The 16650-nt window shown below is 43.1% G+C and overlaps 1 protein-coding gene across 3 annotated transcripts in view; it reads left to right on the top strand.

The window, feature by feature from the left end:
- The first annotated feature begins 6584 nt into the window (after positions 1-6584).
- Positions 6585-16650, top strand: part of Ippk (inositol-pentakisphosphate 2-kinase) — a 54070-nt gene continuing 44004 nt past the window's right edge. Inside the window, exons 1-2 of one of the 3 annotated variants that reach the window (XM_023707799.1) lie at positions 6585-7052; positions 7168-7337. In XM_023707799.1, the coding sequence (XP_023563567.1) occupies positions 7016-7052; positions 7168-7337 (207 nt within the window). In that variant the 5' untranslated portion in view covers positions 6585-7015. The remainder of the gene's footprint in view (positions 7053-7167; positions 7338-16650) is intronic. The other 2 variants (XM_023707798.1, XM_004647553.2) reach the window with 2 other exon arrangements.

The following is a 16650-nucleotide window of genomic DNA, read 5'->3' as shown; positions in this document are numbered from 1 at the left end:
AAATAAATACAGTAAACCTACAAATTGGGCTCTTGATCTGTTCTTTTGGAAAATTTTTATGTATTTGGTACAGGGTCTCACTATGCGGCTTGGACTCATAGTGATTCATGTTCTCCACTGCTGGGATTACAGGTATGTGCCACCACACCTAATCTTGGTGGCCTACTCAGTGTGCCTAGGGTGGGGCCAGCATGACATGCAGTACTGGGGATTAAACCTGGGTCCTTGTGCTTGCCTAGGCAGTCACTTAGACTGCTGAGTTATCTCTGAGGTTCTGGATCTGTTCTTTTCACCTGTAAATTAATTTCCTGTCTTCAAAAAAGCAGCAATATTAGTGAACAGCGTGTATCAACTTCAAACACACATAAATGGTTTGCCTTCTGACACAGCCTGACAAATGGGTAGGTAACCCAACAGTAGAAATATACACTATAGATCAATCATCATTTTAAAATAAGTTTTATTCATTTAAATGAGAAGATAGAATGGCGATGAAACAGTTTCAACCCAGGTTAGTAGGATATTTACAATAATCAATACATTGCATATTGTTGTCTTCATAGTATTCAGAGGACAAGATACAGACATGATATCTTTTCTAAACAGTATTAGTACAAATCTTTATTCTCAGTGAACTAAGCGAAAGTAGCTGTATATCTCCCCTAACTCTCTTGTGTTGAAAATGCTCCTAAAGTCCATGAATCTACTCTAGTTTGCAATGCATCTTATTTCTCTGGATTCCTGCACTTTACTCTTGCATGTATATTAAAATTTCTGCCTAGTAAACTCTTCTAGTTCAGCAAATTTTTTTTCTGTGATGAAACTGGCAAACCTCCAAACATTCTATGTTTAGGGTGTGTTAAATTCCTCATCTCAGCTTCAGGAGCCTCCCCAGACTCAGTCTGGTGGCAGAGCTAGCCGACTATACACTGGAACTTCTACAGCTGTGAACCAAAAAACTCTCCACAAAACCAAAAAGCTTTTTCTCCTTTAAGTTGGGTTTTGTGTCTCAGTAATCAGAACAGTGACAAAGACAAATTTTGATACTAGAGGGGCTAGGGTGATGGCTCAGTAGAATAAGTGCTTCCATCGCAAGCGCAAGAGCCTGAGTTCAATCCCCGGGTCTGCAAAAAAAAAAAAAAAAAAGATACTAGAGCCATAGGATTGCTGCTGTGACTCACCTAACCATGTGGTTCAGAAATCTTTGGAACAGGTTTGTGGGAAGGGTTTTGAAAAGTTAGGAGATGCTGGCTGGAGAAGCAGCCCAAGAATGTTGTAATCTGAGCTTAATGGGAGATTATTCTCAGTGCTCAGGAGACCAGAATGCTGACAGACATGCAGTTAGTAAAGACCAGGCTCAGGAGGTTTCAGTTGGGAACAAATACTCTATTGGCAGTTGGACTCCAGATCATGTGTGCTATGCTGTCAGAAAATCTGTCTGCATTTTGCTCATGTCCTGAGACCTTGAGTAGGAAAACTGAAATTAGATACAGTAGACTAATTAATCTGATGGAAGAAATTCCAAGGCAGTCCAACATTCAGACTGTGACTTGGATACTGTTGGGGCTTTTGGCTAGCTCTACATGGAGAACCAAGAGTAAATAGTCCAGTTCTATGAGTTAAAAAGTTTTGGGTTGGCTAGAAAGGAAGCTAATGCTAAAGGAAGAAAAGCTTATTTAATTCAGTTTGTAGATGTTTCAGTTCATAGTTGGCTGGCTCCAAGGCAGGGTGGATCCTGAGGGTGTGATAACCATCAGTATCTTAGTCCATAGATGAGTCTATAGCTGACTTGCTGTTAAGACTTGGGATCTGGTTGGAAGAGATGGGTCCTGGGGGTGTGGACTGAAAGTCCCTGTTCTTCTCTTTTGTGCTTCCCGGACTCCATGTACCAAGCCACTTCTCTGCATGTCCCTCTTTGTTACACTGCCTTGGAGCCCAGTGACTGTGGACTGAAACCTCTACAACTGTAAGCCAAAACAAACCTCTCATCCCTGTTTTTTTGGTGTTGGGTACTGTATATGAATGACAAAATAATTAAGATACGTGGCCATCTACTTATTTATTTATTTAATACAGAGTCTTGTTATGCATCTTAGACTTTCAGGGCCAGCATGGTATGTCCTGGGTTCTGGGGCTGGCACGGCATGTGGTAGTGGATATTGAACTCTAGTACTTGCGCTTACCTGGTAGGCACTTAGACCACTGAGCTAGCTCCCCAGCCCCTTCATATTCAAATATAAGACAGCTTTTTCTTTTTTTTTTCCTTACTTTTGAGACAGGGTCTCACTATGTAGTTCAGGCCAGCTTTGAAAGCAGTTGCCCAGGCTGGCCTCCAACTTGCGGTGATTGTTCTGTCTCAGCTTCCTGAGTTCTGGGATCACTGTTGTGCGTCACCATGCCTAGTCTGTTCTTTTTTTCCAGAGCTTTATTTTAAAATGAGAATTTATTCATTTAGTGAGATTTTATTACAGAAATGATACATGGTATCAGGGGCACAGCTTAGTGACAAAGCACTCCTTAGAATGTGTGAGGCCCTGAGTCAATCCCCAGTGCTGGGGGAAAGGGAGGTACTACACAGTATATTCTGTGGAGGTCAACAATATATAAATGCAAGGCTGGGGAGATGGCTCAGTAGAATAAGTGCTTCCCTGGCAAGCGCTAGGGCCTGAGTTCAATCCCTGGTTCCACCAAAAACAAAACAAAAAAAAACAACAATATGTAAATGCAAGAGGAAATTTCCTTTCTAGTTCTTTCACCTCTTTCCAAAGGAAATAATTTATATTACTTTTTCACACTTAGACCGAAACACATATATTTAAATATTAATTTTACTTAACCATAGGCTTTGGGACCATCCAGGTAGTATAGAATAGGTCTGTCATTTTTACCATCTTCAATTTTACTATAATTTGGTGACTGGCTAATGATGGGATGGGTTGATATAGCCTGAGGCTGTCCTAAGGTGTCCTAAATTGGGAACCAAGTGCTATCTACCATAACTCCTCCTTTATTATGAACACATCTATACCTCCCTAACCATTTGAAAGTACAGAAACGATGAGTTAAGTGAAATCGGCTGCATTAGTTTTAATGATATAGCCAAACTGAACCCCAGCAATGTAGTACCTCTTTATCTGCACAATAGTGCACAAGGATGTGTTGTCCACCTCTCCCTACTACCCATGACAAACACTCCATGAGACTGCTTTTATTTGCTATTAATGCTTTTAGTTTTTGATAAATAAGAAAAGATACTTCATTATTTTATTTAATTAGGAAAGATGCCAAGCAATGAATAGTTTTGGGGAAATGTGGTGATGAAATTAATTTAGATTTATAAAAATGTAAAGATAGTAGTTATATTCACCAGCTTCCCCCAAATTAACATACAAAACTGTGGTACACCTGCCAGAACCTAAAACAAAAACAAAGCCTTACATCAACACATTTTCATTGAGTAAATTTCAGATTTTCCTATCAATAGCTTTTTTTCTCTTCTTTATGATGCCAAGGGTCAAACACAGCCATTGTACACATTAGGCACTCCGCCTTTGAGCTTCATTCTCAGCTGTGTATGGCTTTTCAATGTGGTTGAAAGAATTTTTGTTTTTCTCTTTCATCTTCTCTTCCCTCTCCTCATGGCTTCCTTTTTTTTTCTGGAACCACGTAGTTAACAAATGTAAATAGAACGGATGAAAGAGCATAATAAATCTAATCAGATTGCCATCTGTCTTTATTTCAACTGCCACAATATCATAGACTAGGCTTAAACAACAGATATTTCTGCAATTCTAACATGGTTAGGTTCTGATGAGGGCTGTCTTCTTGCTGTGTCATTATGTGACAGAGAGAAGAACCAAGTATCTCTTTCTCTTAAGGGCACTAATCTTTTTTTTTTTTTTTTCATTTTTTTGGTGGTACCAGGGATCAAACTCAGGACCTTGCACTTGAGAGGCAAGCACTTATTCCACTGAGCTGTCTCGCTGGCCAGGGGCACTAACCTTATAATATGGGCCTTATCCTCATAACCTTTCAAAGAGCCCACCTCCAAATACCTTCACATTGGAAACGGACTTCTTCACATGAGTTTCTGGGGGACAAAACATTTGATTTGTAACTTCTTATGTAAGAATTTCATCTAATGGCAGCCATTAGTCTTTACTTCAATACTTCCCTCATTATATGATGAGGTGACCTAGTCCATCTTCTCATACTATTCTAACACTGAACTTTGTGAGTGAAAAGAACCCAACTCACACTGTTTTATTCTTTTGTGGAATCGGAGATTGAACTCAGCCCTTGCACTTTCCAGGGAAGCACTTATTCTACTGAGCCATCTCCCTGGCCCATTCACACTGTTTTAAGCAAAAGATGGAATTCACTGGCACACAGACTTAAAAGGAACTTGGTGAACTACTTGCCTTTGATATTTCCCAGCTGTTCCCACTCAACTGCTGCTATGTGTGGTGTTTTGTCACTTCTGGATGAGGTGGCTTTTCCTTTGCCTTGCTGAGTGTGGTTCTCTCACTCATTTCATTGCAAGCCACAAAAGTAAGCTTCATCAGCTGAACCAACTACAGATTTATGTAATCCCCAGGGACTGTAATTCCAGATTGTCCAGGTTGAGGCCACAAACTCAGCTTTGAGAGTAGGATTTGAGTCCATTTAAATCAGACTAAATATGCTGAAGAGGAAAGGTGCTTCCCCTAACAAAAACTGCCTTGGTGTTATACAAAGGGGATATGAAGCCAGGGCATAAAAAACAACTGACGTCCCCAATCTCTCTGGCTGGTAGGTTGCTCACAAGCCTTTCCTTCTCTTCTCCCAATCTTTTCGAATGGGGTTGCCCTCCTCCCATTCCCCCAAGTGTTAGTCCAAGCATACTTCTTTCAAAGCATCTGAGTCTCTTCCCCAGTACTAAGTAAGTTATCAGTTGAAGAGGGTTGGCATGATCTGCTCCAGGTTCACTATTTGTGGAGAATTTAAGAATAATTATGAAATAAAAATGTAACTTGGCTTTTATCACCATGCACTGACAATTCTAAAGTGTCTGTGACAAAATACTCATTCTTGAAAAAAAAATCAGATATAGAACATTCCCAGCACCAAAGAGGTCTCACCAATTTGAGTATTTATTCTGACCCCAACTCTCCATTCACAAGGAATTGAAAAACTCTATCTCAATTATACTTAAGGTCTCTTGGCATTGTAGAATTGTGGGAAGGTCTGGACTTTGAATTGTAATGGTTTTCTCACCTTTATACTTCTCTCATAGTAGGCTATTTCTACTGTCATTTTTGAGAGAGAGAGAAGAGAGAGAGGAAGGGAGGGAGGGAGAGGGAGAGAAAGAGGGAAAGTGAAGGACAGAGGGAGAGGGAGGGGGAGGGAGGGGGGAGAGAAAGGGAGACAGTATAAACATTTAAGTTAGGTAGAAATATTATAGGCATTCAGACAGCGAAAGGCCCTCAAGGGAGTCACTGCAGAGGATGAGACATTTCAGCTGTGGCTGGAGGCACATTCACTGAAGGACAGGCCTCAAGATGAAAATGGAATGACATGCTTCCCCAAGGATTAAGCAATATATCATAATAGGTATCACCGGGGTCCAATAGTCTAGACAGACATCAGTCACCCAGGTGGGTGACCAGGTCCTTTTGACTCATCTCTTCCAAAAAAAGTCCTTGCTATGTGACTTGCTTTCCCATTGGGTCAATATTACCTAAAGGGCTATACTTTTTAAAAATTAATTTTATTGAGAAATAAATAGCAATGAGACAGTTACAAAATGTATTTGTAATCTATTGGTTGATCATAGTTTTATCCCCCGTTGTACCTACATCATGATTTTACTCTATAAAACTTCCTTGGAGAAGTTGGCTATTTGGCAACCCACTCAGGCCCATTCCTGGCTCTCAGGAGCTCTCTCTCTCTATATATAAAGTTTTCCTACTCTTAAACTCCTTTGTTTCTTAGAATTCATCCTTTGATTTAGGGGAACACAAACTCAGCACGTGACATCTAGCAGGTTGGGAGTTATATTTCTTTTGTATCATTTGGCGTTCCTAGATCAATGATCAAAGCTGTTAGCTCATTTTTTTGATTCACCAACCTCTTTCCTTTGTATATGCAAGGCCTAGCCAGGTGCCCAGTGGTGCTGCTATGCCAGCCATTCTCAAGGCTGGGTTTGTAGGTCTTTCTATTAGTAACCACACATCTGCGTGAGGTTGTATTTTCTTCATAGTACACTGCAGCACACCTAATGCAAAAGATGTTAGAATCCAGCTATCTTCCACTAAACCAGGCCCTAAAAAACCCGACAAAAATGTATAATCACATCTATTTTCAAAGAGTATACAGGCATTAAATATGTAATACTTATTTTTAAATAAAAATACTTAATTATTTTTCATTTAAAATACAGTAATATCCAATGCTAAGATCCACATTAGCAAAATCTTTTGAACCCTCAACCATTTTCAGGAACACAAAGCAGTCTGGAGGCAGAGGACTCAACGTGACATCATGTCACCCTCAGAGCTGCTTCCTAAGGCAGTCATTCTTTCTTACCAAGAAGTGAATAAACAGATTGGCTGCTCCACGCCTCACAGCCAAGAAGCCTCGCACTCCCTGGAGGTCAGCCCAAGAGGTGTCCCCTCACCTCACAGGGCCAAGTCAGCCCTCCAGGAGTGCGATGACAACGTCTTTACCTCACGTGACCGCCTGAAGGCTCTGCGTCAGGTAGCCCCGTGAGAGAACGACCCGTCATATCGTGTTTTACAGGAAAGCAGCCGAGGCTCAGAGCTCCTGAACGCCTCGCAGGGAGCACACGACTGAGCAGCGTGGAGCCTCGGGTCGCCGACCACCGGCCGTCAGTGTAGAACACTCCAGGTCAGCGCCGGGCGCCAGGACGCCTCCGGCCCCCCAGTCATCCTCACATCCGGCGCCAAAGCCGGAAGCCTCCCTTCCGGTTCTCAAGACCGCGCCTCGGAAGTTAGTCACATTGCCAACACCTAAGATGGCCGAAAGACTAGCCGACGCTGCAGTCAACGAAGGTAAAGTGGGCGGGAACCCGGAAGTTGCCCGGCCTTGCCTTGGCAGCTACCGGGGGCGTGGCTTCCGGCTGCCCGCGCCCGTGAGTAGCGGCGACTGACAGGCGCTCCTCCCCAGACGGCTGCGGCTGGAGCCAGACGAGGCGGGTGGCTCCTAACTCGTGTCCTCGAGTCCTGACCCGCGAGCCTCCAGGGCCGCGCCGGGGCATGGAAGAGGAGAAGATGGATGAGAATGAATGGGGGTATCACGGGGAAGGCAACAAGAGCCTAGTGGTGGCTCATGCGCAGGTGAGTGGTGAACGGGTGGCGCGGTTGGGGCCCTCACCCGACGGTCTTGGTCCGTGGGGTCTCCCCGTCGTTCCTAGCACCTCGCTGGTCTGGGCCAGTCTCTTTTTGAACCCGTAACTTTTTCCCCATTCCCCTAGCATCCTCCCCAGTTCAGTCCCCCATGCCTGGCACTCTTCATAGTCCCCCTCCCCAAATTGATCCCTTGTCCCTGCTAGTACCCGCCCCTTCTCCCTGTCCTCAGTACCCACCCCCCCCAACCCTTACAGTCGGTTCCGCGCTCTTCCTTCCCACGCTGTGTGGGTGCCTCGCGGTCTCACGCGGTGCAGCCTCCGCCTGGGTGCTCGCCCGACAGCCTGGCGGCGGAGGCTGAGCCTGGACTAGGGCCTGGGCAGCATTAGGGGAAGTGCCTGGAATCCTGTTGCTACCAGCTCATCTCTCGAGATGGATCTGCTGTTCTTCCTGCTGTTGGTCTTAATAACAGGGCGCTGCCCACAGGATTGCCTTCAGGATCCTTCAGAATTCAAAGTTTCCCTTCTTAATTCAAAGAGTGTCACAAACTGCAGTAATTCCCAAAGAGGTGAATCCAGGAAGAGAAGCATATGGATTTGTGTGTGGCTGGAGATCTCTTTGACAACTCGCTGTCTGATACAACTACACAGGAATGTAGTGGGCTGGATGGTGGGATAGGCGGTGGGGAGGTGTCTTGTAGGGAGGGGTTACAGCTTGGAAATTAAAAGGCACAGGCAGGGGTTGGAGAGATGGCTCAGTGGTCTAAAGCACCTACTTGGAGCAAGCTTGACAAAGCATAGGGACCGTGGTTCAATCCCCCAGCACCACATGCCAGCCAGCCCCGCCCCCTCGTGGGCTGGGCTGGCCACACACACACACACACACACACACACACAATAAATAAATGTTAAAATAAATAAATAATAAAAAAAAAAGGCACAGGCAGCTGGGACAATTCCCAGTTCTAACTGCCTAGTAAAGGCTTGGTGCCTGCATTTGCAAAGTGCAGCTAGGAATAGAATTTGCTTTATGGAATTTCAGGAAAGATCAGTTGAACAGGAGTCAGACAAGTTATGCTTGGTTGGTGATAATTATCTTCTTGGACAAGCAAAGCAAGCAGAACTCAGAGAGGTTAAGGCCCTGGTCTAGTTCAGCAGCTGTTCAGGGATGGGAAAAGGTCAGCCCATAGATTCCGGCTTTCTTTGCTGTCAGTATAGTTGGGAATTAGAGAACTCAGACCATAGATTTTACTTGTGATCTTTAGATGAATTAATAATGGACTAGGCTGATCTGAGGCTGTCCTCTTCAAGGGGAGCCGTTGTATTAAGTTTCAAAAGTAATTACAGATAAAGGAGCAAGTTCCAGGGTGAAGCAAAAGGACGCCCAGAGTTGGAAGAGCACAGGCTTTTTGAACTCCTCTCTGGGTGTCCCTTTCCACTGTATGTCTGCCTCTTCCCTGAGCAGACATCTCCAGGGCAGCCTGGTTCCTCTACTTTGCACAGTTTTAGTGGTGACAGTTGGGTTTCTTTTTGTTTTTACCTTTTAAAGCTTACCTTTAGCTGTCAGGCTGTGCTGGTTCCATGCTATTCATTCCTTATTTTATTGATATTGTTAATGTTATTATTTTGCAGTGCTGGGGATTGAATCTGGGGCTTCAAGCATGCTAGACAGTTGTTTTATTAATAAGGTATTCTTCCAGACATCTTTCTTTATTTTAAACTTAAACTTGCTTTTCTGCGCTCATTGCTATTTGGTGGTTGTTCTATTAGCTCATTTAAAATTGAAGATTATCATCACAAATAGTCTCGTAAAAAATCTTTCCAACAAATTAAAGTTCTGCTGATGTAAAGTGAGTTATGCTGAGTACTGAGCAGCTCAGAGACACCTTCATGTGGGTTTTGGGCCTGGCTTCCAGATGAGCCTGGCTGGCGTGTGTGTTCAGGTTATATTCTGAGTGGGAGAGAGCAAGCCCTGAAAGTCAGCTTTTCAAAGCCACTTTGCTCAAGAAGAGGGTGTGGGATAGAGAGAAGGTGGGTGAGTGGGGACTTCTCTCCTAGAAGCCAAGCCTGTGAGCAATGCATTCTGCTTCTCTGCTCTGCAACCCAGATTCTGTGTCATCCAGCTGAAGAGAGAGGCTGGATGCCAAGGCCATCTTGCCAACTGAAAAGATGGGAATAAGGTCATTCTTCTGAGTGGACCCCAACCACTCTGAGCTGAAAGGATTTTTCAGGTCCCCTGTCTGTTCTTTCTCCCTAGCAGCGTAAGAACATAATGCACATGTAGACTACCATCTGTAGGAATTGAGGGTCCAGGTGGGAACATCTACATTGTCATTGGCCAACAGCACTAAAACCACAGTTATGCCCCTCCTGTGTTACAGATGGAAGACAGTAAGAACCTTCATCGCAGGACTTGGGGCCTGGGGACAGAGGAGCTCTGTGTGGGCTGCAGGAAGGTGTAGCGGACGCTCAGGGGAGGCAAAAAGGGAAGGATGGCCAGCCTATTGGAGCTTTAGTAGTGTTCCTGGTATGTGGAGGTCAGCTTTTCCATAGCCATCTCAGACTGTTGTGGATAGTTCCAATATTGACCGTAAGGCCATTCTCTCTCGACTTTGGAAAACTGTGCAGTATGTGCACATTTCCCTGGTGCAACATAGACAGTGTCCTCTATCCACCTGGCAGAGACCCTTTGCTACACATACTGGCTGTCAGCAGCCTGGGCTCATTGTCTCCCATGGGTGACTGGAGCCCGAGGCATAAACTCTGAAAGGGTTCTCTAGGCAGGGTTATATCACATCAAGGCACACACATTCCTATTTGCAGCTTAAGGGCATCACATCTGTGCTAGCAGTCACATCAAAGGTCAGCAAAGCCCATGGTCACCTTCCATGCTGAATGGGAACTGGCCTTTCCCAAGGGGTATATACTTGCCTGCTTCATCTTCAGCTTATTGGTTTTGTCTCAGGGTCTTGTCCTGTGGATATCACTTTATATCTCGTTTATTGTTTAGCATGTTAGGTATCCAGGGCATTGAACCCCTTAGGTCGCCTTGGCTTTGGGGTACAGGGGCAGATGGAGCCTGCTCTTCTCAAGATACTGAATTGTCATGTTTTTCTTTTTAGTCACATCAGAAATAACATGAAAAACTGCCATTTAACTGACCTGCCAACAAAGAACATTTACTAAAAGCAGGACGAGAGCTTCTCATTTTCCAGTGATTCTAGTTTTGTAATCTTTCTGAGATTCTAAGGAGGCTTTAGATGGGCTTGTAGGTATGTGGCTGAAGTAGTTGGTCCACATCCCTGTTTGATATCTTGATTTCTATGTTAGGATTTCTTGTTTATAGATTTTCTTTTTGTGCAACATAGCATAATTTTAAATGTTGCAATTCAACCTGTTTTTTTTTTTTTTTTTTTTTTTTTTTTTTTTTTACCTAGGGTCTCCCTGTGCTCTCCAGGCTTGAACTCTTGGGCCTAAGTGGCCCACCTCATCTTCTCAGCTATACTCTATAGCTGAGATTATAGGTGTTTGCTACCATACCCAGATTATATAGAAAAATCAAACAATTTAGATGATTATTTTCTAGTGGATACGTTGGGTAAGCTGTATTCCACTTAATATAAGGAATTTTTTTACTTGTTAAATAGAAAAACTAGGTATTGTGGTGTATGCCTTTAATTCCAGCTAGTTGGTAGGCTCAGGCAGAAAGATTGCAAGTTTGTGGCTGCTCTTGGTAACTAAGAGAGGCCCTGTATTGAAACTAAAAAAAAAAAAAAAGTTCTTGGGATGTAGGTTAGTGATAGAGCTCTTGCTTAGCATGTACAGGGCCAATTTCAATCTTCAGTGCTTAAAAATAAAAAAAGTAAAGCACAGGTTATAAAAGAGTCACAGCTTGACTCTGATTATCCATGTAATTGGAACAAAATATGTCAAAATGTGACAAGTAGTTATTATTTTGTTATAGTCATGATTTATTTTTACCTTTTTTCTTTTCTTTTTTTTTTTGAGACTATGTTTTACTGTATTGTCCAGGCTGGTCTCAAACACGTGGACTCTAGTGACTCTTTGCTTCATCCCCTCAAGTAGCTGGGAATATATCTGTATGCCAAAACAGGTATATCTTTTTTGTTTTTTAAATTTTCCTAAGTTTCTAAGTTTCTTACAATGAATATATATTATATCTGGGAAAACAGGCTGGGTATGTATCTCAGAGGTAGATTGTGTGTTTAGTGTGTTTGAGACTGTAGGTTCACTTCACTGTTCCAAAATTAGTAGAAAAAAGCCTTATTTTTTAAAAAAGTTTATATTCTTTGGTCTGATTTCTGGTATGCTGGATAAGGAGATAAGTAGAAGTGAAAATTTTAAGATCTTGTACAAAGATGTCCATTATTGATGCCTGTAATTATTTATGATAGCTCAGATGGAAAGCAGCTCTTTGGTGCTATAAGATTGTTGGAAATCTTTCTGTTCCTTTTTTGCAACTCAGAGAACAGAGACAGTTCTGCACCTCTGACTGAATTCTGACCAAGAAGGAGGAAGGAGTCAGTCAGGAAGAACATTCATGTCATTGGGGAAGATATTAAACCAAAAAGAAAATGAACACCCTTGCACACTAGTGTAGTAACATCACAGGGCTGAAAACCACCAAAGGAAATACAGAAACAAAGCCTAGCCATTCAATAGCAGGTATAAGTAAAAGGGTAAAAACCAATCATGGTGGTGCATTTCTGTAATTCCAGCATCCTGGGAGGCTGAGCCAGGAAAATGACAGTTTGAGCCCAGCCTGGGAAACTCAGTGATACAGTGAGACCCCATCTCAAAATAGAACAATAAAAAAAGGGTTGGGGTGTGGCTCAGTGTGAACAGCCTAGAACAGAATAAAAAAGCATAAGTAGTAGGCCACGTACAGGCTCTGAATAGTTGGGATGTGTCAAGAATGAACCCTAGGGGCCAGGGAGATGGCTCAGTGGAATAAGTGCTTCCCTGGCAAGCGTAAGGGTTTTAGTTCAATCTCCGGTTCCGCCAAAAAAAAAAAAAAAAAAAAAAAAGAATGAACCCCGTCAAGAAAGAAGCCACATCAGCAGTGTCAACCTGTAAAAACTCCTTTGGGATCTCAAATGCACAGAGGTCATTTCTTCAAAAAGATGCTAGTAATGAGAGAAAGTTAAGACTGTTTCAGTGAGGCCCCAGAGCTTAAGAATATGCCATACAATTAGAAAAAAATAGAGGACCTAACTTATGTTCTTCCAGCTTTTCAAGGAAGAAGTATGATCTCCAACATTCTTTTTTTTTTTTTTTTTTCAGTACTTGGGATTGAACTTGTGAACTTGCACTGGCCTATATTCCTGGCCCCTTCAACATTCTTAAAGCACTAGAGAGCTTTTCTATCTAAGCTTTTATAATTACAGGTTACAATTTTATGCCAATAAAAGCTCTTTGGGGTTGATTTTTCTTTTTTAAACCTGTGTTCTGTACTATCTGTCTCATGAGTGTTGCCTGGTCCTGTGGCTGGCCATGTTCCCAGTGGCTTTTGCCTGGCACATTCAGGGGCAAAGACGCTTCAGCTGGCACAACCCAGTCAGGCCCCTCACAATGGGTGGTTGGCCCTAGATGTACTATGTAGGCAAGCCACTTGTCTGAGTGTTGGTATTAAGCCTTTAAAGCTGATTCTGCAGCTCCCTTTTCAGGGTGGTGAGGGTGGTGATGGGGTTTCTGGTAACAGTGCTTGGAAAATAAATGAGTGGGTGGAGAAAGCAGTTTCCCTTGAAATAGACACACCATTGCATTCAGACTTGATCAGTTGGTCATGGTTCCAGCTCCCTACTAGGGAGGGGAAGGAGACTTCCTTTGGGTGATAGCAGGAGCCTGAGCTGCTGGTATGGATTTGGTAGCTGAGGACACCCTGGAGAAGGGTGAATCAAGAAGGGGAGCCACCCAGGCTTCATTGTTGAGGCCTGGCAAGGGCTGTGTCCACATCCTCTGAGGGAATGAGTTCTCCAACCAGAGCCCCAGCGTGCCAATGGGCAACTCAGCAGACACAAGGGACCTGATAACTCAGAAGATGTGAAAATAGCCCTAGAATTTGGTCCCATCTCCAAGCTTAGCTCCAACTCATTTGACCTTGACCTTTGGGGTCAAGCCCTTGATCTTGGGACTTCCCTCCAAGCTGAGGCTGGACCACCAATAGGGCAGGACCTGGGCTCTAGGAGACCTTATCTGCCATGTTGGAACTTTACTTTCCACATTCTTTTACCCTGTGACTTGAGTTCCCACCTTGGAGGAAGAGATGGTGGAGATGACATAGTTTGGGGTGTACTCTGGTGTTCTGTGCACATTGCATATTGTAATTGGCATTAATAAGTTAGGGGAAACAGTGGGAGGTGGCACTTAGAAGTGAGAACCACACCCTAAAATTCATTGTGGGTTTGATGTATTTTTCTCCTGGGACCTGTGTACAGCTTTCCTTTGAATAGTGTTAATACAATTTGGTTTTAAAACATTTTGATAGGCCAGATAATTGCTTTCTGAATTTATACTTGATGTTAATGGTGTGTATGTTAATAATGCCAAGGAAATCTGTAATTTCCATTTGTAAGTAGAAAAGACCAGTTCCTGCGTCTATTAGGAACAACAGTATCAGGGAATGTTTTAAATCTGTCTCTATTAATAGGCCAGTGCTTCCCACTGAAGGGTCTCTATGTTTCTGTAGTTAGTATTTCTGTTTTTGGGGCTGCTGAACTCCTTTCTTTGCGGCTAGAGTTGGGCATGCCAGCAATGAAAAAGCTCATGTGACTTGTCTGGCTTTGCCCTTCTTGCGACTCCCTGGCTACAAGGCTGTTAATGCAGCTTAATAGTTGGTCTCCTGGGAAATTGACTTTCCTTGCTTTTGGATGCCATAAAGCTCTGTGGGTGGGTGAAGTTGGCTTCTGAAGGCAACAGGCATGGTCCTGTGTGAGGGACAGAGCTAGAGCTTGTGCTGCAGGACGGCCAGGGCAGAGTGGGTCAGGCCGTGTGACTGGTGATTTAGTATTTTTCTTGCTGCATTGATTTTCAAGTATGATCAGGCTTCTCCTGGGAAACTTGCTAACTTCCCTCGAGGACATGTGTTGCTGGCAATGCTGAGTGCCACTGTCTGGCAGCATTCTCTCTCTCTCTCCTTTTTTTTTTTTCTATAATTTTATTGAGAAACAAATAGCAATGAGACAGTTTCAAACCAAATTGGTAGGACAGTTTCAATAATTAACACATTGCATACTGTCTTCCTAGTTGTTATTTGCTGTACAAGATGCAGACATAATATCCTATTTACAAACACTATTAGAACAAATCACTCTATTCATTAAGAGAATGTAACTATATATCTATCCTAACCATTTTGAATACAGAGATACAAAGTGGACATTCATCTGTATCCCCACCCTTTTTTTTTTTAGTTCCGTCATTTGAATATTATAGGTGTATTAACTCAGCAAAATATTCTAAAAGAGTCCAGTAGCCCATGATAGTATTGGGTCTTCCGCTTGACTGGCAATGTCAGAAATTGTCGACCTGAGTCCCCTATAGCTCAACATAATACCATGGCTTTACTTCTTATACTTTGTTTTTATACTTTTCTGCTGGATGGTTAAGACCAAGATAAAGCAAGGGGCAGCATTCTCTTGGTGTAAGTAGTGTACTGGTGTACTGTACTTGGTGTAATTGTTGGAAGCACTGATCAGATAGGTTGTGGAGTAGAAACTGTATCGAGTCTGAGGTGAGAACTGAATCACTTTTTGGAATGAGTTTCTATTTTTTAGCTGTTCTGAGGATCAAACTCAGGACCTTGTGCTTGCCAGGCAGGTGCTTATGCTCCTTGGCCCTGGAGTTGAGTTTCTGGAGTTTTCTAGAGTTAGTATTTCTATAGCGCAATGTCTGTTTTTCCATGAATTTAGATGGAATTATAGTTCCACAAAGTAGTGATTTTCAGCTGATTGACTCCAGATCCATTGCTGGTGCCAGCTGTGGACTTGAAGGGGGCAGTCCTAGCATGAGTCTTGTCCACCTCAGACCCCAGGCCTGACATTGGCATTCAAGGAGGACACAGCTCTCCAGTGGGTTAGCAGTGAGATAGGTGAATGGCACTGACAGGGAATGGGAGCTCAGTAAAGGCCTGGGGAAAGGGGGTTTAGTAATATGTACTGTGCTTCATGTGCAGTCCCAGCTACTTGGGAGGCTGAGACAGGAGAATCTCTTAGGTCCAGGAGTTCCGGACCAGCCTAGCCAACATAGTATGATCCTCTTAAAAACACCAGAAATTTTAAAGTAAACTTAATAAAAGAACTGCTAGGGTCTAGGAGGCTCAGCTAGGACAGCTGGTTTTTTGGGAGGAGCAGTATAGATTGAATAGGCAGGCCTCAGTGCCTGGAGGTGGATTCCTCTCCACAGGGTTTTTTATTTTTTTATTTTTTTCTCTCCATAAAGACATCTTTTGTTCTAGAAAGCTGTGCTTTTTAGGCTGTGGCAATATGGCTGTCTCTCACCCTGGTTGAGTCCTGGGGTGCTATCACTCAGTGTACCTGCCAGAGCCTACATCCCATACTGTTATGTTCAGGTAGAGCCTCTTGGGCATGTTCTTCCCACACAGAATGTACATTATTTATATTTTATGTGAACATTAACATGCTAAAATATTGAAATAAGCAGGATGTTTAAAAATATCATTGTGAAACTGGGGATATAGCTCAGTGGTGCAGCACCTGTCTGGCAAGCTCAAGATCCTGAGTTCAATTCTTGGTGCAAAAAACCCCTACAAATCTTAAAAGAATAATTGTGGCTGGGTATGGTGGTGCATGCCTATAATCCCAGCTCTTAAGAGGATAAACATGAGTTTGAGGACAGCTTGGGTTACATAGTGAGTCTGAGGCCAGCCTGCACCACAAAGTGAGACCCTGTCTCAAAAAAGCATTACCTGCCCCCCAGAAAAAGTTGTGACCTTTGGAGATGCTGTTAAACTTGTGCTGAACCATCCTTTCAGATCCTTCCATATAAGCAGATCATACATAAACTTCATTGAAAAGGTATTTTAAAAAACTGAGTGTAGCATACCTATAGCAAAGCAATCAGACTGTAAGAGTTTAGCATAATTGTGACAAAGTAAACGAGGCCAGAATCCCATGACCAGTCTTTCTTGTGATTCCTCTTGCCCAAGGAGTGGGCACTAGTGTCAGTGTTACAAGTTTTTGAACTTCACATGAATAGAAATATATTCATACCCTGTCCCTCTGTGGCAAGGACCTAGTATTGGTTTACTTTTTTTTTTTTTTTTT

The sequence above is a fragment of the Octodon degus genome, unplaced genomic scaffold (assembly GCF_000260255.1).
Source record: "Octodon degus isolate 3935 unplaced genomic scaffold, OctDeg1.0 scaffold00312, whole genome shotgun sequence".
NCBI classification, from domain to species: Eukaryota; Metazoa; Chordata; class Mammalia; order Rodentia; family Octodontidae; genus Octodon; species Octodon degus.
This window is presented reverse-complemented; position numbering and strand designations above follow the sequence as displayed.